Consider the following 23,187-nt stretch of genomic DNA (forward strand, 5'->3'; position numbering starts at 1 on the left):
ACAGTTTATCTGATGCTACTGTGGCGATGCATTTCTGGAATCTATGTATCTGTACTTTGAAGACCAAGTGGTGTACTTACGTGTTTGACAGACATTGCCTGAGAATCCTCCGACACACGTACATTGGAAGTTATTACCAAAAACAGTGCAGGCACCATCATTTAGACAAGGTGATCCACTACAGGGATTAGTAACTAGTGACAAAGAGATTGGGAAATATAGAAACCATTAATGCCAGAAAAAATCATTAAGATATAAAGATACAAAGAAATATATATGTGAAAGATCTTGAAGAAAGTTAGAGGTTCAAGATTGTCCACTGTGAGTTTAAACAGAATGGCAGACAAAAATGATCAGAAATACATATTCAAACTGCAGTCAGAAAACAGTGTAGGATAGTCCACAGTTGCCAGGTTATCATATCTTTATCATGCCTATCCATTACGTTAATATTATAGCTCTAATTGTAAGGCTCCTGTGGCAGAGGCTCTTGTGCCACCCACAGCTGTCATGACTATTCCATCTGCAGGGTACAGAGTTGCTCTCAACTAGGAAAGAGAATTCTTGAACCATATTAATATCAAGAAATAAATACTATTCATATTTTTACAACTGGTATCACAATCAACTATGTGCAAATGATACTGGTCCTTCACATCTGAAAAGTTCCTGAAACATGTATTGCACATAAAATATCCTACCTGATATATCAGAGTTGCAAAAAGAATTTGTTATCTCATACACAGGTTAATGAAACATGAATAGCACATAAACAATCCTACCTACATGTAGATATATATATCAGAGTAGCACAAGTTGAAGGCATAACTAATTTCATATCCATACACAGGTTAATGAAACATGTATATCACATAAAAGATCCTACCAAGATATATATATATCTGAGTAGCACAACTAATTTCTTATCCATTCACAGGTTAATGAAACATGTATATCACATAAAAGATTCTACCTAGATATATATATATCTGAGTAGCACAACTAATTTCTTATCCATTCACAGGTTAATGAAACATGTATATCACATAAAAGATCCTACCTAGATATATATATCTGAGTAGCACAACTAATTTCTTATCCATTCACAGGTTAATGAAACATGAATAGCACATAAACAATCCTACCTACATGTAGATATATATATCAGAGTAGCACAAGTTGAAGGCATAACTAATTTCATATCCATACAAAGGTTAATGAAACATGTATATCACATAAAAGATCCTACCAAGATATATATATATCTGAGTAGCACAACTAATTTCTTATCCATTCACAGGTTAATGAAACATGTATATCACATAAAAGATTCTACCTAGATATATATATATCTGAGTAGCACAACTAATTTCTTATCCATTCACAGGTTAATGAAACATGTATATCACATAAAAGATCCTACCTAGATATATATATATCTGAGTAGCACAACTAATTTCTTATCCATTCACAGGTTAATGAAACATGTATATCACATAAAAGATTCTACCTAGATATATATATATCTGAGTAGCACAACTAATTTCTTATCCATTCACAGGTTAATGAAACATGTATATCACATAAAAGATCCTACCTAGATATATATCTGAGTAGCACAACTAATTTCTTATCCAATCACAGGTTATTAAATGAAACATGTATATCACATGAAAGATCCTACCTAGATATATATATCTGAGTAGCACAACTAATTTCTTATCCATTCACAGGTTAATGAAACATGTATAGCACATAAAAGATTCTACCTAGATATATATATATCTGAGTAGCACAACTAATTTCTTATCCATTCACAGGTTAATGAAACATGTATATCACATAAAAGATCCTACCTAGATATATATCTGAGTAGCACAACTAATTTCTTATCCATTCACAGGTTAATGAAACATGTATATCACATAAAAGATCCTACCAAGATATATATCTGAGTAGCACAACTAATTTCTTATCCATTCACAGGTTATTAAATGAAACATGTATATCACATGAAAGATTCTACCTAGATATATATCTGAGTAGCACAACTAATTTCTTATCCATTCACAGGTTAATGAAACATGTATATCACATAAAAGATCCTACCAAGATATATATATATCTGAGTAGCACAACTAATTTCTTATCCATTCACAGGTTAATGAAACATGTATATCACATAAAAGATTCTACCTAGATATATATATATCTGGGTAGCACAACTAATTTCTTATCCATTCACAGGTTAATGAAACATGTATATCACATAAAAGATTCTACCTAGATATATATCTGAGTAGCACAACTAATTTCTTATCCATTCACAGGTTATTAATATCACATAAAAGATCCTACCTAGATATATATATCTGAGTAGCACAACTAATTTCTTATCCATTCACAGGTTAATGAAACATGTATATCACATAAAAGATCCTACCTAGATATATATCTGAGTAGCACAACTAATTTCTTATCCATTCACAGGTTAATGAAACATGTATAGCACATAAAAGATCCTACCTAGATATATATATCTGAGTAGCACAACTAATTTCTTATCCATTCACAGGTTAATGAAACATGTATATCACATAAAAGATCCTACCTAGATATAATTTATTGATATTTATATTTGTTTCCATACACAGGCTAGATTAATAACTTATTAAGACCATATGATAGATCTAGCTAAGCTGCATAACAAATTACCAAACTTAATAATGTTAATTAGTTTTTTAATTTGTTAGTTTTGTTAATGAGCATGTCTTCCAAACTTAATCAATGTTACATTTAAAGGAGAAGATGACTTGAGAATTATAAAGAGAATAGAAAATTAAATTTGATTTGACATCAATTGGTAGTCATATTGGTAGTAAAGGTTTCTATAATTAATTGAATTGACCTTCATTCAAATGAAACCTCTTATACTTCCCCTTACTATATTTCTGTTATCAATTTTGGGATGATCCTTGTGTCAGCATGTTTCATTCATTATTTAGCATGGAGATTCTTTAACATCCTTCATTATCATACATGAGTTAAAGTTACTCAAGTTACTCCTAATGGCAGACTCTCTCTAATGTATAAACTTGATTACCATGTTTTAGTTCAGGCTGTATTAATTGAATATATATCAAGTTTGTTTGTTAACAAACTTTATGTATATATATACATGTAGACTTACCTGGCACCTCACAGAAGGTTCCAGTAAATGTGACGAAACATTGACATGTGAAGGTAGCTCCATTTGATGTACACGTGCCGCCGTTTTGACATACAACATTTGTGCATGGATTGCCTTGAGCTGAAGTGAAGTACAAAAGACAAAATGATTTCATGATGGAATGTCCTGAAAACAGCAAGTTTAGGTTTTAAAAGTGCAAAGGTAAAACAACAGCTGAAAGAAAGGAAAAGAAATGGAGTGGGTAAAAATATTGAACTTGAAATGAAAATATGAAATACACGTTAGTAAATTAATCAAAGTTGGTGATACAGACATGATTTGTGCATAGTTGATCTAATAATTAAGACAAATATCAAGCAAGTGAGAAAATGTACAATGACTTGTTGAAGATGATAACAGAGAAAGAGCAGCAGATTTGTTGACCTAAACTCACTTTGCAATTATTACTATTTAAGAAATTATCAACAGGTATGAGAATCAATGACATTTTTCCTGCTCAAGAAACCTACTGATTATCTCATGTGATATATGACTTAAGAAGACTTTGATATTTCGTGGTGAAATGGGAAGATTATTTCATCAGAGCAATCACAAGGGTTGGAAAGTAGCTGTGATAAACTTTCACTTCTTCTTGTTTAAAACCTAAATGATCATGGTGTGTCAATTTGCAAGTGCCGCATAAGTCCTACCATCCACTATGACATGGTGGTTAGAACACTTAATAGTACTTCAATTTCCTCTCTGTGGTCAGGTCTGGCCGGCAACATACACAGTTTTCCTGGAAAAAATATTCCTTTCTCTTCAGGCCTGAATAAATACAAAAACTTTTTTGTGCAGAATTTATGTGAATTACTGCATGTGTATGACTTAATTTGGACAACAAAACAACCGATTGCACAATTCTGTTAGACAAAAGAAGTTGCTGTTAGTGACTAGGTAAGTTGGCATACATGCCATAGTAGTCCAGGTCAAAATTTCTTTTTGATATGTTAAAGAGGAACACAATCTAAGCATGCTGGTGGAATTTGCATTCAATTCCTATGTACCGTATTTGAGGTATTGAAAATTGAAGTTGTCACCTTTCGTACCAAAAGTGAACTTGGAGCAAACAGGTGTGATGTCATTGTTGCACACTTGATAAATAATGTTTTGTTTTCCTTTAAAATTTATGTCTAATTTTGTACTCCACAATTGGATGCATCCTTATAGTGAGTTTACCATAGGTATTGGTATTTTATGAACTTTCACATCCCTTTTAGACAAACTAGTAACCCTGTCTATTAGGTCAAATCAATTGACTGAAAAAATAAAGAAAGTACAAACATTATTTGTCAGTGTGCAACTATGACATCACACCTGTTGGTTCAAAGTTCACCTTTGGTAGAATATCAGAAAACTTCAACTGTTAATATCTCAAAATGGTACATGCATAAGGAATTGAAGGCAAAAGATTATGTTCCTCTGTAACACATCAAAAGGAAATTTTTACCTGGAATATTCTTTAAATGACTTCTTTAATGAAGAGGTCTACATTTCCATCTATGTAGTGTAGAGTGTCCAATCTACCAGTTTAGCTGTCTATGCTACAAGAACTAAATTTGTTGACAAAACTTACGTGGAACAGTACATGTGGGACCAGTGAATCCACCCACACATGCGCATTGGAAGGAGTTACCGTTCACTGAGCAGAAAGCATTATTCTGACATGGATTGGGGTTACATGGGTTGAAGGCAGCTTGAAAAGAGAGTAAAACCACATAAAATAAATAACATTGTTTACATCTTGTAATGAACATTGTTAATAACTTGCAATCAATAATGTTATATTGGGTATTGAGTTCAAAAGATCTTCGGGTTAACTTGATTGGTTGGCAAAGCTGCTGAACATTTTCTGACCAAAAAAAAAAAAAATCATCCTCACAGCATTTTTTATCTACAAGATATGAAGTTTCTTCAAATTTTGTGGTTTCTTCAAATTTTGTGGTATTTCGTAAATGCAGATTTGGCAACAGCAAAAAGATTGATGTCATCAGGATACTTCAGTTGAAAATTTCTTTTTTTTTCTTTATAGTTTGTCAATCACTTATCCACAGAGGGAGAGAATATTTCTACAAAGGATACATTAAGTTGAAATTTGAGGTAAAGAGAACATGACAGCTAAGCAAATATTCTAAATATACCTGGTTTTTTATAGATAAATCAGCAAGAAGATCTGTAATAGCAACTTTAGCTTCTCAGGAGCATTTGCTCAGATGATATCAGAGATCACTTACTGTGAACTTGAATAATCATTCACAGCAGAAGAGGTCCTATTCCAGTTAAAGTTTTGCTTTAAATTAATCTTAGATATGCAGGATAAATTATTTAGCTAAAAATGGAAGGATATATTTATAGACAATAGGTCAGATTACATTGATCTCTGATAAAATGCATATAACATTTAAAAAGCTAAGAAAAGAAATACAGCTTTCAGTGGAACTTTATTTCCAAAATAATGATTACCTGGATTCACTGTGACAACAAATGAACAGGTGGCAGATAGTCCACTTGCATCAGCATAGACATACTGAATATTTCTTGAACCAACAGGATAGTTTCCAGGGGCTCCATTTGAGCTGACAAGATTTACATGGCCGCTGTTATCATTTACGATCAAATCTGGCCAGGTGACAAATGCAAAGTCATCTCCAGCATTGGCTGTGACAGTTACACCTTGTGTTGGGCAGTTGGAAATGACAGGCGCCTGGTTGTCCGCTGGAAAACCAAGTAATTACATCAACTAATGCATAAAATGTAGAATTGTTGTACAAAACCAGTAACTGCCCCTATCACAAGGAATATAAGTAAAATGAAATATGAGAACAAACTGTCAAATTATATAACAAATGGTAAAGAGAAAAGAAGATTGGAACCAGTGATCTTATATGCCCTACACTCTACCAACTGAGCTATCCAGCCCATAGTTAGTAGCAATCCTTATATAGTCATATCTTTTACCAGGGGGGATGGGAGGGGGGGCATTCAGATGCCACAATACCATACAAATCATTTGCTCTGGTTTCATTTCAAAAACTATACAGGTTAAAACTTATTAAAGTAATAAAACCGAGGAACAATGGTTGTAGTGGGTGAATGAATGGAGCTTAACTTGATGAAACTGAATTTCATATACAAATTTATTTAAATTCATAATTATAGTAAATCAGAGACTGAAATAGCTTAAACTGTACTGTTCAAAGAATAGCCCAGACCAAAATGTCTACTTCAGACAAAATAATTGAAAGGACGTAAAACTGCACCCAATTGTCAATTTCCCATCGCTATACCATTTTTGCTTTTTTAGTTTATCCAAATTATAAATTTGATTTGGCAAATAACCAATTTTACTTAAAAAATGAATCATCTAATAATTATGATATAGAAATACATGGACTGTTGTAGACAAAGTGTGAACAATACATTTATATACTGTAAGCAGTATGAAAACAGAGAACATAGGGTTATCAGCTAAGAGTATAGTGACGTTTCCCAATCGCGTAGCCAGGGGAGCGATGGGGGTGGTCGCCCACTCAAACAAAAAAGAGAGATAAAAGAGAGAGGGAGAACAAGATGGAGAGAGAGAAAGAAAGAGAGAAAAAGGGTGATGATGAGCAGGGATTATTTGGAGAACGACGTAGAGAGACCTCACACAAAGTTTCTAAAGTGTGAAAATTGGAATATTTCATTCCCATTTATGACTTAAACTAGATTTCATAGGCATAGCAGTATATTTAAGCATTTTGTCCCCCACACTTTTGAAAAGCTATCTACGCCTGCAGCCTACACAGAAACGCCCTATCCAAAAGCATATGCAAACTAACAAATTGATCAAATAAGTATACCTGAGTAACATCTTTTGTATTTGTGTGTTCTATGTTGTAGCACTTGGCAGAAATGGTTCAGATATCAATTATGAGCTAATTACTCACCACCTGTTACTTCACAAGTGGTTCCACCAAATCCTTGAGCACATGAGCAGACAAAGAATTTACTGAATGCAGTACACTGTCCTCCATTTCTGCAAGGTGAGCTTGAACAACGATTAACATCTGCAAAAAAGTAAACGTTTACTTTAATGAACCATGTCAATAACATGTTTAGGCTTGTAACACATTACCTATGTGTAGAAGAGTTTAACATACTCATAACATTCTACCAATGTTATTACTTTATGAGTATTATTCTTCTTCACTTTGCTTTTCATCTTATAATATATTGCGGTAATACAATTGAGCAATATGTTCCCCATTATCTTCACATATCTCGAAGGAGCATGAATATATACCATTTCTGTGTAAATGTCTTTAAATTAATACATTCCTGTTGTATTATTATATATTTTATATTATTATATATTTTATATTATTATTTTATTATCATTTCTGTTATCTGATATTACCTCCAGAGCTCAAACTTGAAGTTAGATGGCTAAATGCCAATGCATTTCACTGTTTGTCAGAAGAAAAAATAGGCCTAGGCATTATTCTATCAGTGCAAAAGTTATGTTGCTTTTGTATTACTTCAAGTGGGGAGTTTTAATTTAACCAGTATATTATAATGAAATTCTAGGCCTTATCTTTTACATAACCATTTCCTTTCATACAGTATATATATATTTAAAATATCATTAATTAGCATTTACATATCATTACCTTATAAATATCTCATTAAAGTATCTTATGATTATTATTCTTATTATAAGCATGTCACAATATGTAAGAAACAGTTTTTGTCTAATGTGTACATCTGGCATATTTTAATCATTGCTGATTCATTTCTAAATTAGTTTTTTTTTTTTTTGGGGGGGGGGGGGGGGAATTCAGATTGAAAGATAAAATGCTGATCAATTTAAACTGAGGTTTAACATGAGCACAACTGTTTTTGTTGGGTGTTCCTTCCCTGCACGTACCTTGTATCTGACACCGTTCACCAAGGAAGCCAGCTGGGCACTCACAGAAAACTCCAAGATCATTGGTGGCACTGCAAAAAGTATTGCGACAAGTTCCACCATTCAGGCAAAAAACTCCAGTAGAAGTACAAATATCAAATTGTGGGAAGTTAGCTGGCCAAAAAAAGAAAGAAAAAGAAACTATGACCATATCAGAGATAAAAGGGAAAGAAACGACAAAACACGCGGAGATCACAATCAGGAACAGATGCTAATGTGGAAGTTAGATCAACAATTTTAAGGAGATACATAGATGCCATGGTCATGTGCATTATAAGATAGCAGTGTGTTGTCAATGTGTTTTTTCATCCAGCAGTATGCAGGGCACATTGTCAATCTTCTTTGCTAGCTTCAAACAAGCCAAAAAAAAAGGTTGTTTTGTAATGTTATGTAAAGGATACTATCCAAAATTAATACAAGAATGATTCAGATCTTGAGAAAGTTATAAACAATACGAAGCTGCTGGAGGGGATTTCCCCTTGAAGAGGTATTTAGTAATCTCAGGTCTGATATGACAGGTCATCAAAATTGGGACATGCTTATGTTAGAGAAAAAGGTTAGGAAGAGCAAGCCAACAGTTGGAAAATAGAAGGAAAATGATGACAAACTTAAGTGCTAAAAAAGACTTCTAACATGTTAGTCATTCTCATTGTGTGTTTTTGAAATCCAAATGGTTAGACTTTTTGGTGTTGTCCAGTTGGTACCTGACATGTCACAAAAACAAAATATCCTATCCATATTATTAGCCTTCTCATCACACCATAGATCACAATTTTGCAAAAGTTTGTTACATTTTAAAATCATGTATTACAAAACCTAATCACTGGACAGCCAGCTCTTATAACTTTTTAAAGTAGAATTCTTGGAAAATTCGGTCCCACAACTTTTGTGGAATGTTTTGTTGTGGCAATTCATAGCTTTTGCCATCACCCCTTTGCCTTATTAAAGTTTAATTATTAATTAGTTCCTGACTTCCTGTGTTCAAGTTTATTCACCTCTCACCCATGCCAGAGAACCACTGTCCTCTTTGTCAGATTCTCATGAAAATCCACCCCATTACCATATGAATGTTTTATCTAATCCCATTCAAAAGACTTCCAGTTAAAATTTCAGGATTTTCTTTCTGCTTCTACAGGGATGACCAATATAGTGATAATTCTGTCATCTCCTTTCGTTCCTTCATAAATGTATCAATATTACTATCACTGGCAAACAGTATACTGAAAATGAAAAGCAGGTGCTCCTTTAAGACTGCATCAGATGGCAAAGCCTCAGGATCTTCACTCCTATCCTGTTTCAAAGATTTGAAGAGAAAATAATCATTGTCTTACCCACAGGGAATTGGCAATTTTGTCCAACAAATCCTGGTTGACAGGCACAGGTGTATTGTGGTACAAACACAACATTATTGGTATTACTATTGTAGCTGTTGTAACATGTTCCGCCATTAGTACATGGGTTGTTTCTGCAGGAGTCACTGTTTATAATGACATTGCCTGTAAAAACAGAAGAAAATGAAGAAATATATGTAATCAGTTCTATACAATCATTGCAGTTTCAGCATGTAAAATAAATATTCACATTTCATCAATACCTTCCTTAATAATCTCTACAATTACATCACACAAGAACAAAGAAATTGTGGGGTATACATGCTTCCTTGTAGTGGCAGGCCTAAGTTGTTGCAGGTTCATATCAACATATTTGCACTGATAATATCTTACTGGAATCTTTGACATTAAAACATAATTCTGACACATTTTGCACAAATAAAAATTGTAGATTGGATGAGTTTCTTTCATAATAGTAGAATTATATTTAAAAGTGAAATAAATATTGTGTTTTGCACACCAAGGCAAAACTTTTGTCCAATGTTGTTTTCAGAAAATAAAGGTCTGTACATAACTGAATTTGTTGTTCTTTATAAATTCTGTCCTTTATATTTTGGAGCTGTACTGAAATATACCTTGGATCTTTGTCATATCCCATTTTCCCCTTACGGATGATCCATTATTATTACCTCCAGAATTGCTGATGATGTAGCTTGTTATGTTGTTGTATCTATGGAATCATTAAGTCACATATACATATGTGTTCACATGTCTCTTCACTTTATATACCCATTAGCTTTTGAGACGCAGTTATACCTACTGATGATGACAACGGTGTCTTCCAAAAAGTTCATTTCTAAATGATAAAACAAATGGCAGACACAAATTTCAAATTGTTGTTGAAAAATCAAAAGGAAATCATTGTCTTCAGCCAAGGCATTGTGGGAATCTATTGCAAGGGTTATTAGAAAGATAATTACCGATCCATTAATTTGTGAGGAAACTTACTTGTTATCTCTCCACAGAGTATACCAGTGTATCCATTCCTGCAAATGCACTTGTAGTTATTGTTTCCAAGGGAGACACAGCAACCATCATTCATGCATGGGAAGGTATTACAAGGGTTCTTAACAACTGCAACATCTGAAAATAATGAATAAATAATGTGATACTTCATAGAGTGATACCTGATCAATCTGAATGGCTACACATTTAGCTGCTCAGATTATCCTTTATTGATCATACTCTACCAAGAGGATCTTCTATTAATTATACTGTCCTTGCCCAGAGTATCTCTAATTGGTAATACTCACCTTGCCCAGAGTATACTCAATAGCTAGAACTCCCCCACCCAGAATATACCTAGATATATACTCCTCTTTCCCAGAGTATCTCTTATTGGTCATACTCACCTTGCCCAGAGTATACTCTATTGCTAGAACTCCTCCCGCCCAGCATATATCTAATTGGATATACTCCTCTTTCCCAAAGTATCTCTAATTGGTCATAGTATACTCTATTGCTAGAACTCCTCACACCCAGCATATATCTAATTGGATATACACCTCTTTCCCAGAGTATCTCCAATTGGTCATACTCACCCTGCCCAGAGTATACTCTATTGCTAGAACTCCTCCCGCCCAGCATATATCTAAATGGATATACTCCTCTTTCCCAAAGTATCTCTAATTGTTCATAGTATACTCTATTGCTAGAACTCCTCACACCCAGCATATATCTAATTGGATATACACCTCTTTCCCAAAGTATCTTCAATTGGTCATACTCACTTTGCCCAGAGTATACTCTATTGCTAGAGCTCCTCCCACCCAGCATATATCTAACTGGATATACTCCTCTTTCCCAAAGTATCTCTAATTGGTCATAGTATACTCTATTGCTAGAACTCCTCCCGTCCAGCATATATATCTAATTGGATATACTTCTCTTTCCCAGAGTATCTCCAATTGGTCATACTCACCCTGCCCAGAGTATACTCTATTGCTAGAACTCCTCCCGTCCAGCATATATATCTAATTGGATATACTTCTCTTTCCCAGAGTATCTCCAATTGGTCATACTCACTTTGCCCAGAGTATACTCTATTGCTAGAACTCCTCCCACCCAGCATATATCTAATTGGATATACTCCTCTTTCCCAAAGTATCTCTAATTGGTCATAGTATACTCAATTGCTTGAACTCCTCCCACCCAGCATATATCTAATTGGATATACTCCTCTTTCCCAGAGTATCTCCAATTGGTCATACTCACCCTGCCCAGAGTATACTCTATTGCTAGAACTCCTCCGGCCCAGCATATATCTAATTGGATATACTCCTCTTTCCCAGAGTATCTCCAATTGGTCATACTCACCTTGCCCAGAGTATACTCTATTGCTAGAACTCCTCCCACCCAGCATATATCTAATTGGATATACTCCTCTTTCCCAGATTATCTCTAATTGGTCATAGTATACTCTATTGCTTGAACTCCCTTACCAAGAATATATCTAATTGGATATACCACTCTTTCCCAGAATATATCTAATTGGTCATACTCACCTTGCCCAGAGTATACTCTATTGCTAGAACTCCTCCCACCCAGCATATATATAATTAGATATACTCCTCTTTCCCAGAGTATCTCCAATTGGTCATACTCACCTTGCCCAGAGTATACTCTATTGCTAGAACTCCCTTACCCAGAATATATGTAATTGGATATACTCCTCTTTCCCAGAGTATCTCCAATTGGACATACTCACCTTTCCCAGAGTATACTCTATTGCTAGAACTCCCTTACCCAGAATATATGTAATTGGATATACTCTTTCCCCGGAGTATCTCCAATTGGTCACACTCACCCTGCCTGATTTTCCTCTTAACCCAGAGTATTTTAATTGGATGTGCTCCTCTTTTCCAGGGTATCTCCACTTGGTCATACTCACCCTGTCCTGAGTATCTCTAATTGGTCATACTCCCCTACCAAAAGTATACTTTCTTGCGTGCACTCCCCCACCCAGAGTATCATAATAGGACATACTCCCCTGCACAGCATATCCTCTATTAGATGCTATTTTCCATTGATTACAATCTCTCTGCCAAGAGTTTTCTCTATTGGTCATACTCCCTTGGTCAAATTATCTTATAGAATCATACTTTCACTATCCAGAGTATCCTTTACTGTTTATACTGCTCTCTAATTTAATTGTTGATTTCTATATTAGTCATAAGCTCTGTGTGCAGAGTGTCCTCTATTGGCCCAAAGTTCCCTGCTCATCATACTCTCCATGTTGAGAGCATCCTGTACTGATCATAATTCTCCCTGTTAATAGCATCCTGTACTAATCATAATTCTCCCTGTTAATAGCATCCTGTACTGATCATAATTCTTCCTGTTAATAGCATCCTGTACTAATAATAATTCTCCCTGTTAATAGCATCCTGTACTAATCATAATCTCCCTGATAATAGCATCCTGTACTAATCATAATTCTCTCTGTTAATAGCATCCTGTACTAATAATAATTCTCCCTGTTAATAGCATCATGTACTAACCATAATTCTCCCTGTTAATAGCATCCTGTTCTAATCATAATTCTCCCTGTTAATAGCATTATGTACTAATCATAATTCTCCCTGATAATAGCATCCTGTACTAGTCATAATTCTCCCTGTTAATAGCATACTGTACTAATCATAATTCTCCCTGATAATAGCATCCTGTACTAATCATAATTCTCCCTGTTAATAGCATCCTGTTCTAATCATAATTCTCCCTGTTAATAGCATACTGTACTAATCATAATTCTCCCTGATAATAGCATCCTGTACTAATCATAATTCTCCCTGTAAATAGCATCCTGTACTAATCATAATTCTCCCTGTTAATAGCATCCTGTACTAATCATAATTCTCCCTGTTAATAGCATACTGTACTAATCATCATTCTCCCTGTTAATAGCATCCTGCACTAATCATAATTCTCCCTATTAATAGCATCACATACTAATCATAATTCTCCCTGGTTGGGAGTGTCCTCTATTGATCGTAATTCTCCCTGTTGGGAGTGTCCTCTATTGATCATTATTTTCCCTGCTCTTAGTGACTTCTATTGACCATACTCTCCATGTTGAGAGCATCCTGCAGTGATCATAATTCTCCCTGTTGGGAGTATCCTCTATTGGCCATACTCCCTGTGGTCTGTTGGTCAAACTCCCTCTGTCTATATAGTACACATTACTGGTTTTACTCTTTCTCAGGGGGAGTTAATTCAATGATATGTCACAAAACTTTAAGACATAACACTAGTACACCAAACTAATACAGTTTAAAAATGTTTTCACAGAATAACCACGAAATGTTCATTGATAGATGGGAAGTATTGCCGGAATGTATTTACATAACGGCATACTGGTTGCAATCCCATTTATGGAACGTAGTTTCAGTAACTGATGTGCAACTACCTATGATGTGAGGATGTGGTTTGTTTGAATAATTTAAGAACTGCATTAGTAATGAAGTAGGGCTACACAAAATTTCAAACACTATTAATAACACATGTTATGCCATAAACTAAATGAATCTAAATATAAAAAGGGAACACTTACTATTTTCACATAGTACACCACCAAATCCAGTTTGACAACTACAGGTATAACCGAAGCATGTTCCTGCAACCCTCTGGCATATTCCACCATTCAAACATGGTGAAGCCACGCATGGATCAGGGATCACTAGAAAAAAAAAGGTCAAACTTAGTATGTAACAATCATATCATCAAACTGTGTCAGACCTTAAAGCAATTTTACTGCACTTGTTTCTTTTCTATTCTTTTAACAAACCTACTAAACATTCCCACTTTTTAGACAACCTAGTCCCGATTAAGTGGTCACCAACTCTCATATTTTCATACTTACAAGTTTGACAATTGTATCCAGTGAAGCAGCCGGTACATTGGCAGGAATAACTGGCACAGGATTCAGCAATGTTAGTACAGGCACCGCCATTTAAGCATGGAAACCTTGAACATGGGTCGAATTCTATAAAGTACAAAAGGTTTAACATGATAAGACAGATATGGAGGTGGCTACCAGGAGCCGTGTAACAGTCACACAGAAGACTCTCAAAACAGTAATAGCACAGCCACCTAATAAATTAAGTTTTCAAAGCTATTTTAGTAAAGACCGGTTTATTGTAAACTTGATATTTGTAACACACTGATGAAATACCCTATGATATATGGCATGCACTACTCACTCGTTGTCTGCAAACAATTTTTTGGCTGCTTCATCTAATTTCTACCATTACCTACCCACAATTAAAAGCAGGATAAAGTTTTAATTGTCGTCCCATTGATCAAGACAACCAAAATCATCTTTGGAGGTTGTCAGGTGAATGACTAGTTGTTGAAATCAAAGTCAGATTGCAATGTATTAACTAAATACCCCCCAAAAAGGTAAGCTGATTGAATTGGTATCACCCTCAATCAATTTGGCGATACTGAAATAAAACAAAAATAGTAGGCATAAAACCCACATAATAGAAGAGTTCTACTTGCCCGAGGCTGGTGTTCTATATACCAAACAAATATGTCTCTCCCACAGTGTGCATGTTAATCATTCTTTGTTATTTTGGCATATTTTCCGACAATGAAATTTGCTGTTCGGACACAACCAAATAGCATGACCTGCTTGGCCAAGCAAGAACCCCCCCTCCCCCACCCCCCAAAAAAACAACCCTTAATATTGGCAATCGCACATTGGCCAGTGTCGCACAATACTATTGTACATATTTGTACATATTAAAGAGGAAAACCTGAGGGACTTATTAATGCTACAGAATATATTTATTTTGCTGTCTTTTTACTATATAACATCATTGTATAATAGCGCATGAATAAACCATGTATACTATATGATATATTGTACTAATATAGTGTTCTACTGTTTTGCTTTCTAGCAAAGGGCCTAATAGGAAAACTATTGAATATTACATTTGCAGTCAAATGGAGAATCCATAAGGTTACAACTCTAGCACCTATTTCTTTATATTTAACAGAGTTATTTCCAAGGCAAGAATTGTGAAATCTGATAACTTAAAAACATGATCCCAGATAATTCAATGCAATTCTGTTTTATCTCAATCAAATATCAATTGTAACAATCAAACATTACAAAGCGATAAGATTAAACACAAGAGTGAAAACATCTGTATTGACAAAACATAATGTGAAAATAGATATTAAATCACAGAAAGTACAACACACAGGGGAAAGAGAATTAATTGATTGAGGAGACTACTAAGAAGAAAAACTTGTGGAAAGGAAGTCCCTGGAGAGAAACAAAACCAATTAAGAAAATGATAGAGGACAGTATGAAACTGACATATTAAGAATACAATGAAGACCCCCCCCCCCTCTTCAACCAACCCACATCACCATGTTCCCACATCACTATGAAACAGGTTTACAGATCTGAGAATTAAGACAACCAGATGTAATTTACATACACCTCAACAAACTTACTCCTTGACAGACTGTCATACAATCTGACATCCACAGTCAATGTTATCAATCGGAAGATTAACAAACTCACCCACTTCACAGAATGGTCCAGACCGACACCCTGAGCACAAGCATGAGTAGCAATCACAGTCTGTTGTACTTGGAACACAGACACCACCATTGCCACACTGGTTGTTATCACATGGATTGGAAGCTGATAAGACAGGAAGAAATCACAAAAGTAAGAACAGACAACAGTAACATCTTTCTCGTCAAACACCCCCCCCCTCTTTCTCCTCCAGCCTTCATTAGACACCATCCTCGGTGCCACACTGTATGCTATTACATGAATTTGCAGCTCAAAAGAAGTTATACTATCAACACACAGAACAAGGTAGGGTTCTCATCAATCTCTTCCCCTTACTTTCACAACCTCTGGTGTTAAAATGTTATTACATGAATAACCAGTTGTAACGCTGCCAACGTCCAGGTGTAGGGAACTCTCTGTCCCGGAACCAACCGAAGGTGTTGGGAAGGTAAGAGGTACTAAACAAAACTCAAAACCTGACAGCAGACATTGAAAGTGTCAGGTATTAAGTATAAAATCCTCGCATCATTCTTTGCTCTAGTTTATATAATATATACTGTACATAGATACAGGAAACACATCTAGCCACGCTAGGGACAGGCACTATTCATGACTGTATAGCAGCCCAATCAACTATCGCGCAGCGCACAGGATCAGGTACTGCACATGAGTTGAATGAACCAGGCTGGAGGTGTCAGGAAATCCACATGTGTCGGGCAATCCGCCAGTCCTGAGCAGCACATGTGTCGGGCAATCTGCGGGTCCCAAGGAGCGCAGGTATCGGTGCAGCGCTATAAAAATACAGACATCTATATTTTGACTTAGTTGAAATCAGTGCTTCTATCATACGCCGCTAGAGCAAAAGTAGTTTCTCGTAACGCAGCCAATCGACATGCACGCAGGAGAAACTTTTACTTGAATACCCTAGAAATAACCCTTGTGCACACTCACATCTGTACACACACTGTGTGAAGGCCTTGACCAATCAGAGACTACCTGTACAGTCCCACAGTGAGCTGCATTCAATGGGATCAACACACCTAATATATTCCCTGTCTATACAAAGCATGTGGGAACACCCAAACACGAGTATTACATAACCATTGTGCAGCCTGGCTCTAAGAATAGCTTGTTTATTGTCTCTGCAAAGCTCAGTGGACATTTGAACAAAACATACACAGGGGAAATTGTTCAACAGGCAAAACCTGTAGATTTTCACTATGCAGAACAATTCAGGGCAACAAAACTGTAACATCTAACATTTCACCCTTCCTACCCAGTTCCCCTTCCCCGATGCAACCCCTCACTTTTCGAATGGACATCAGTGACATTAACACATTGTTTTTTATGACAATGACAGACAGTCAACAAAAAATAGAAACATAAAAAATGCAGAAGAAGTAATACACCAAAATTGATGATATGTTTAACACTTGACATTCCCCACACATATATATCCTTCTTTTGAACGCCACCATACTTCCAAGAGACCGGTGACTATAAACCAATCTATTCTTGTAGATGATAAGATACTCAATACTGTCCACCAGTCTGCTGTTGTAAACAAGATTTACATAAACGTTGATAATACTCACATATCTGGCAATTAGCACCAGTAAAACAAGGTGGACAATCACAGAATGTTTGAGTGCATGATCCAGGATATACTCTACACTGGCCACCATTCTGACACTGGTTATTATTAGTACATGGATCCTGAGCTGAAATGATAAAAGCACACTTCTTGTCAATCTTTTCTTTTCCTTCTTTCTTTTCTATTAATTTTATTTGTAATTTTTGCTTTTTCTTTTGCTTTCAATTCTGTAAAGAGGTCCGAGAAACTGCCTGGGAAAACCTAATTGCTAATTTTACTTCAGCTCTTCTTCACTATTTTGTATTGATACTTGCTCCATCTTTGTTTGTTTCTCTTTGGTTCGTGTGTTTATTTTGTGACACTAGTGGAAATAAACTGAACTCAACTGAACTGAACTAATGTCTATTTCTCTCTCTCTTTCTGTTAGTTTTTGAATGACACTAAGTATACCAATAGTGCTTTGGTCTCTGAGTATCTCTTGGTACATTTAGTGTCCCATCCTCAGTATGGTTTCATTAAGGGATCATTGACAAATATAATCCCTGTCATGAAGGCATGTTGAGCATCAATTGTCTATTCATTGAAAACAGTTAAGCATGTGATCACAGCTCCACTGGCTCTCAGCTCTCTGTGTTGTTTGTATTTTATTATCTGTAATGACATGGTTGCACGTTGCTCTTTTGTGCTAAATGACAGTCAATAAACTACTAACTACTACCAAACACATTCCTACACTCAATAAATAAAGAAACAGAGAGAGGATGGAAGATGGATGCCTGGTAGTGGTCAGCTACCGCATGTATTATTGTCTTCATCTTTGTTGTCTGTTTTTGATGAAAAACAAAACTGCTGTGATCCAATCCCTAAGCTAAAGATCCAGAGTTAATTTTACATTATCAACAATAAATACGGGTACTAAGGTTGGCAACTGTCATGGATTGGCTGTGACATCACAGATTTTGGCTTACTAAATGCATTGGCCATAGATTTAAGATCCTTGTCACAAAAAGATTTACCAGTATCTAACTTTATTACATGAAGAATAAAGCTTTATTGATCATTCTGATGAACTTCAAGTTTCAAATCAAACTTGCTAGAAACAACATTTTTGAGGGTAGAAATCATATCCAATGCCTAGAAGTGCTTCTTCCAGGCATCTAGGTGTGTATTTAGGACAATGTATTTGATCTTTTACCTTATTGGTTCATATCTGAAAAGCCCTTGCTGCCGACTGGCAATGCAAACTAAATTTAAAAACTCAGCTTAAGAGTAAAACAAAAGAAGGCTATAGATTAAGTAATGTAATGGTTTTATAACTTACAAAAACTGCATGTTTCTCCAATGAAACAGTCTGGACATACACACCAGAATTGGTTGTTATCCACTGCAAGGCAGACACCTCCATTAAAACAGGGATTACTGTCACAGGGTGAAGCTACATACAAAGACACAAATGAAACAACACTTCGTTTTAACAAACCAAAATGAATCTTCATTACTAACATATGATACAATGTAGAAAATGAGATATAAAATATCACGTGACAACACATTGGCATAGCTATAAAATTAAGCATAGTTCGAGGAATCTTCCTGACTAGTACCTCGTAACCTTAGACAACAGGATTGGAAGACTCTCCCTGAATACTGCTGTTTTTGTTATTACCGAACCTTACAGTCATACTCCCGATCTGCAACCTTGGCAACCAAATTGTAAACAACATTCAGTGTAGGCAATTGCGTTATGGCTTTGAAATATTCATAAATTGAGTAAAATATTCGATGTAAATACATGAGCTGAAAACAACAGGAACAAAAAATCAAAACTTAATCAGATCAATACAAGGTGAATGTCTTCTTAAGTTTATGGCGGGATGGTCAGTATTTATTACAGACAGTAAACATATTTTTAGATGATGGATTCCAAATTTATCATATATGACTGAACTAGTCTAACGAGTAGAATGGAGCTTGGGCCTCTCCTTAAAGACTACCTGTTCTCACTTTAGACAAGTATAAAAAGTAGAATATATCTGTACCACAAAAGCTGCAATTTGGATTGCATTTGGCAAGATCTGATGGAACGATACTTGGCAATTACAGGAAAAGTCAGAGCGTAACCTGCTAATTCCACAAAAATTGTAACAGAGATGATGTTATTAGGGAAAGTCTCCAAATGTAAAGATAACATATTTTATGTAAAATTTGTGGTACCAAACTTTTTCGGCATTACGTTATTATACAATAACAACAAACTGTGGTACAAAATAGTTCTATGACATTGATCTCCAGTCTGATATCAAATAGTACAACATATGATCTTCATCAGATTTTACCAAAGTTACAACTATTTTAGTTAGAGAGAGAGAGAGCAGTCATTATGGTTGTGTGGGACATCATACAAACCTGTGTTAACTGTGATAGTGAATGTACAAGTTACAGTCAGTGGTACTGCATCACTGAATACGTAAGTGACAGTTGTCATTCCGAGAGGGAAATAAAAGCCAGAGTAAAACTGAGGATTGTTGACAACAGAAACAAAACCAGAATTATCCTGTGCTTGTGGAGTTGGGAAGTTGACAACACCACCCGACGATCCTGTCAGTACTGTTACCACTTGATCTGAAGGACAGACCACTATGGTGGGAGGTTGTGTATCAACTGCAAGAAGGAAAGTGAAACCAATTGGAACACTGAATAATGAGCAAACTTCTATCAATCAATACATCCAATATCATTAATCTGTCAATAAATTAATCTATCAATCACTGAGCAGTTATTTCAATCTAACAGACATTATAACAAGCATTCAAATCCATCAATTAATTGAATAGTAGTCAAGAACCTGACAAGTTTGACCAATCAGTCTATCTATCAATCACTTTAATTCAATTACTGAATTTGTGACGAGTCTAGATAAACCCTTTTGTATTACGACTTTTGATTACAACATGAATACACAGTGTTAGTTTCATGATAGATAACTTACATGATAGGTACTCATCAAAATTAAGTGCAATTTCGTACTATCTACCAACATGGCACTAGTCTCATTAACTTGAACACAATAGGAATCAACTGCTCCTACACCTATTATGCTAATTTTGAATATAGATCTTGAAATGAGTACAATCAACATCAGGACTTGTAATTTGCATTAATTAGTCAATTAAGTCATTGCATTACACATTTGTTTTTACAATTTCTTTTCCTTGTATTTCTGATGCTATGATTTGTAGAGTTTCCATACCACCATAATTACCATTCAAGGTGAGATCTGCCATATAATATTATCCTTTACCTTCAGTTGATGAGACACCATCCTGTTATACAAACTTATCAGCTTTGAAATAAGTCTGTTTGATTTTATTTGTTAACAAGCACAATAGTATTGAGAAATTATGTATACTCAAGCAAAGCTTTCTTAATTGTTGATTGTAATCTTCACAATAATTATCAATATTGCCGGCTTCAATTTATATCACTAACTGATGAATGATTATATTTCAGAGCCTTTTACAGATCTAATTTTAACTCCATTTGCCATGTATATCCCTTCTAATTGGTTACCACAATGTGTAGAAAAGTTAATAACCAAGTGTTACTAGCCCACATATAGGCCTACACAAAATAACAATGTCTGACCTTGGTCTGTCAATTACTGATTAAAGCTAAACTTTACCAAACATAGACAAATATGACCATCTCTGTTACTTCCCCCCATTTCCATTTCTTTGTAAACAATTTGTGCACATTTTGCAACTTAATTCAGAATGCAGTAAAACAACAAGTCCAACTTTCACTAAAGCTGTAATGATAGCTTTAAAATTGGTAGACATAATCATATATATAATTTCTTGAAAGAAGTGCCTCTGTCTCTGGTTGTATTTGCTCAAAACTGAAACCACCATTTCCTGTCATGTCTACTTCAACATAAACTACAACAGACTTTATCATGTAACTGTGATAAACCGGCACAAGATCCTCTCCTATAACTGAACTAAGGAAAATCACAATTACATATCCAAAATCAAAATTTCATTTCTTCAATGCGTTGTCTCATAAAAACAATTCAAATTTTACAAGTTGGTTCTACTTAAAATATTAACAACAACTTTAACAGGATTTGTCTTACCTGGACAAGCAACTGAATCAGTTGCCTGAGATGAATCTGTGCATGTACAAGTTATAACACCAGGAAAGTTGGCTACAGTAGAGCCAGTAGCAGGATTACATGTCACGGTTACTGCATCTCCATTTGGGTCTGTACAGGAAGGTGTTGTGAACTGAATGAAGATTTGGTTACCACTTGGGAAAGTCGTAAAATCCGTTGGACAGGACCCAATTTGTGGAGGAGAATTTGGAACTGTAAACAAGTTAGAGGTTACAAATGGTCAGAAAAGGATATCCGATGAAAATCAGAATAATAAAGTATATTTCCATGACAGCATAAAAGATATTTAAAACCAGTTACAAATTTGATGAAACAAATGTCACTCTGACAAGAATTTACCTTCCAACATTGTTCAAGGAAAGGTACACTGATGTCAATCTGAGTCAACAATGTCTTCTTACTTACTTTGAACATTGATAGTAAATGTACAGGAATCAGTCAGACCTCCACTGTCAGTGCAAGTACATGCAACTGTGTTTGAACCAGCATTAAATGGAGATCCAGATGATGGTGTGCAGGTAGCAAGGAAGTTAGCTTGTTGATTGTCTACACACTGTGGAGTATTGAACTGTGCAATAGTTGATGTACTCAGTGGTTGTGCTGTTACAGAGAAGTCTGCAGGACACTGAACAGTAGGAGGTTGGTTCACTTCAGAGGAGAACGAAGAACAAGGGAAACCAGAAAACAAAACGTTAAGTGGTTCTGATGCCCAAACATATTTCATCTAAGTGTGGTAAGCTAGACATGTTTGCATGAAAGTGTACACACAAATAAAGATGGATAATGCAGTGACTAATCATGTTAAAAAGTCTATTTAGTGACATCATATTAAAACACTGTGTTATCCAAGCACATATGTATAAAGCTATTTCAGAGATATCTTTTTAAGAAGTTTTTGTTCACTTATAAATATTCAAGACATGTACATCAGAAAAAATGAAAGGTTGGTTGTATCAATGTAGTGTGACAAACCTAATATGTCAAGGATGAAAATCAGGGAACATTTTGATCGTGTCTTGTGTTTCAAATCCATTTCTTGATGAGACATCATCCTGTTATACAAACTTATCAGCTTTGATATAGTCTGTTTGGTTTTATTTGTTAACAAGCACCATAGTATTGAGAAATTATGTATACTCAAGCAAAGCTTTCTTAATTGTTGATTGTAATCTTTACAATAATTATCAATATTGCCGGTTTCAATTTATATCACTAACTGATGAATGATTATATTTCAGAGCCTTTTACAGATCTAATTTTAACTCCATTTGCCATGTATATCCCTTCTAATTGGTTACCACAATGTGAAGAAAAAT

General features: G+C 35.2%; 1 protein-coding gene across 29 annotated transcripts in view; it reads right to left on the bottom strand.

Moving 5' to 3' along the window:
* Positions 1 to 23,187, bottom strand: part of LOC139977145 (uncharacterized) — a 98,658-nt gene that overhangs the window by 12,443 nt on the left and 63,028 nt on the right. For all 29 annotated transcript variants that reach the window (XM_071986287.1, XM_071986264.1, XM_071986263.1 and 26 more), the window contains 16 exons: positions 22,277 to 22,519; positions 21,833 to 22,063; positions 20,104 to 20,358; positions 19,019 to 19,132; positions 17,699 to 17,824; positions 16,107 to 16,229; positions 14,430 to 14,552; positions 14,121 to 14,246; positions 10,517 to 10,651; positions 9,509 to 9,673; positions 8,139 to 8,291; positions 7,159 to 7,278; positions 5,693 to 5,944; positions 4,806 to 4,925; positions 3,191 to 3,310; positions 81 to 194 (listed from right to left, as the gene is read on the bottom strand). In XM_071986287.1, the coding sequence (XP_071842388.1) occupies positions 81 to 194; positions 3,191 to 3,310; positions 4,806 to 4,925; positions 5,693 to 5,944; positions 7,159 to 7,278; positions 8,139 to 8,291; positions 9,509 to 9,673; positions 10,517 to 10,651; positions 14,121 to 14,246; positions 14,430 to 14,552; positions 16,107 to 16,229; positions 17,699 to 17,824; positions 19,019 to 19,132; positions 20,104 to 20,358; positions 21,833 to 22,063; positions 22,277 to 22,519 (2,520 nt within the window). The remainder of the gene's footprint in view (positions 1 to 80; positions 195 to 3,190; positions 3,311 to 4,805; positions 4,926 to 5,692; positions 5,945 to 7,158; positions 7,279 to 8,138; positions 8,292 to 9,508; positions 9,674 to 10,516; positions 10,652 to 14,120; positions 14,247 to 14,429; positions 14,553 to 16,106; positions 16,230 to 17,698; positions 17,825 to 19,018; positions 19,133 to 20,103; positions 20,359 to 21,832; positions 22,064 to 22,276; positions 22,520 to 23,187) is intronic.

The sequence above is a fragment of the Apostichopus japonicus genome, chromosome 12, assembly GCF_037975245.1.
Source record: "Apostichopus japonicus isolate 1M-3 chromosome 12, ASM3797524v1, whole genome shotgun sequence".
NCBI lineage: Eukaryota > Metazoa > Echinodermata > Holothuroidea > Aspidochirotida > Stichopodidae > Apostichopus > Apostichopus japonicus.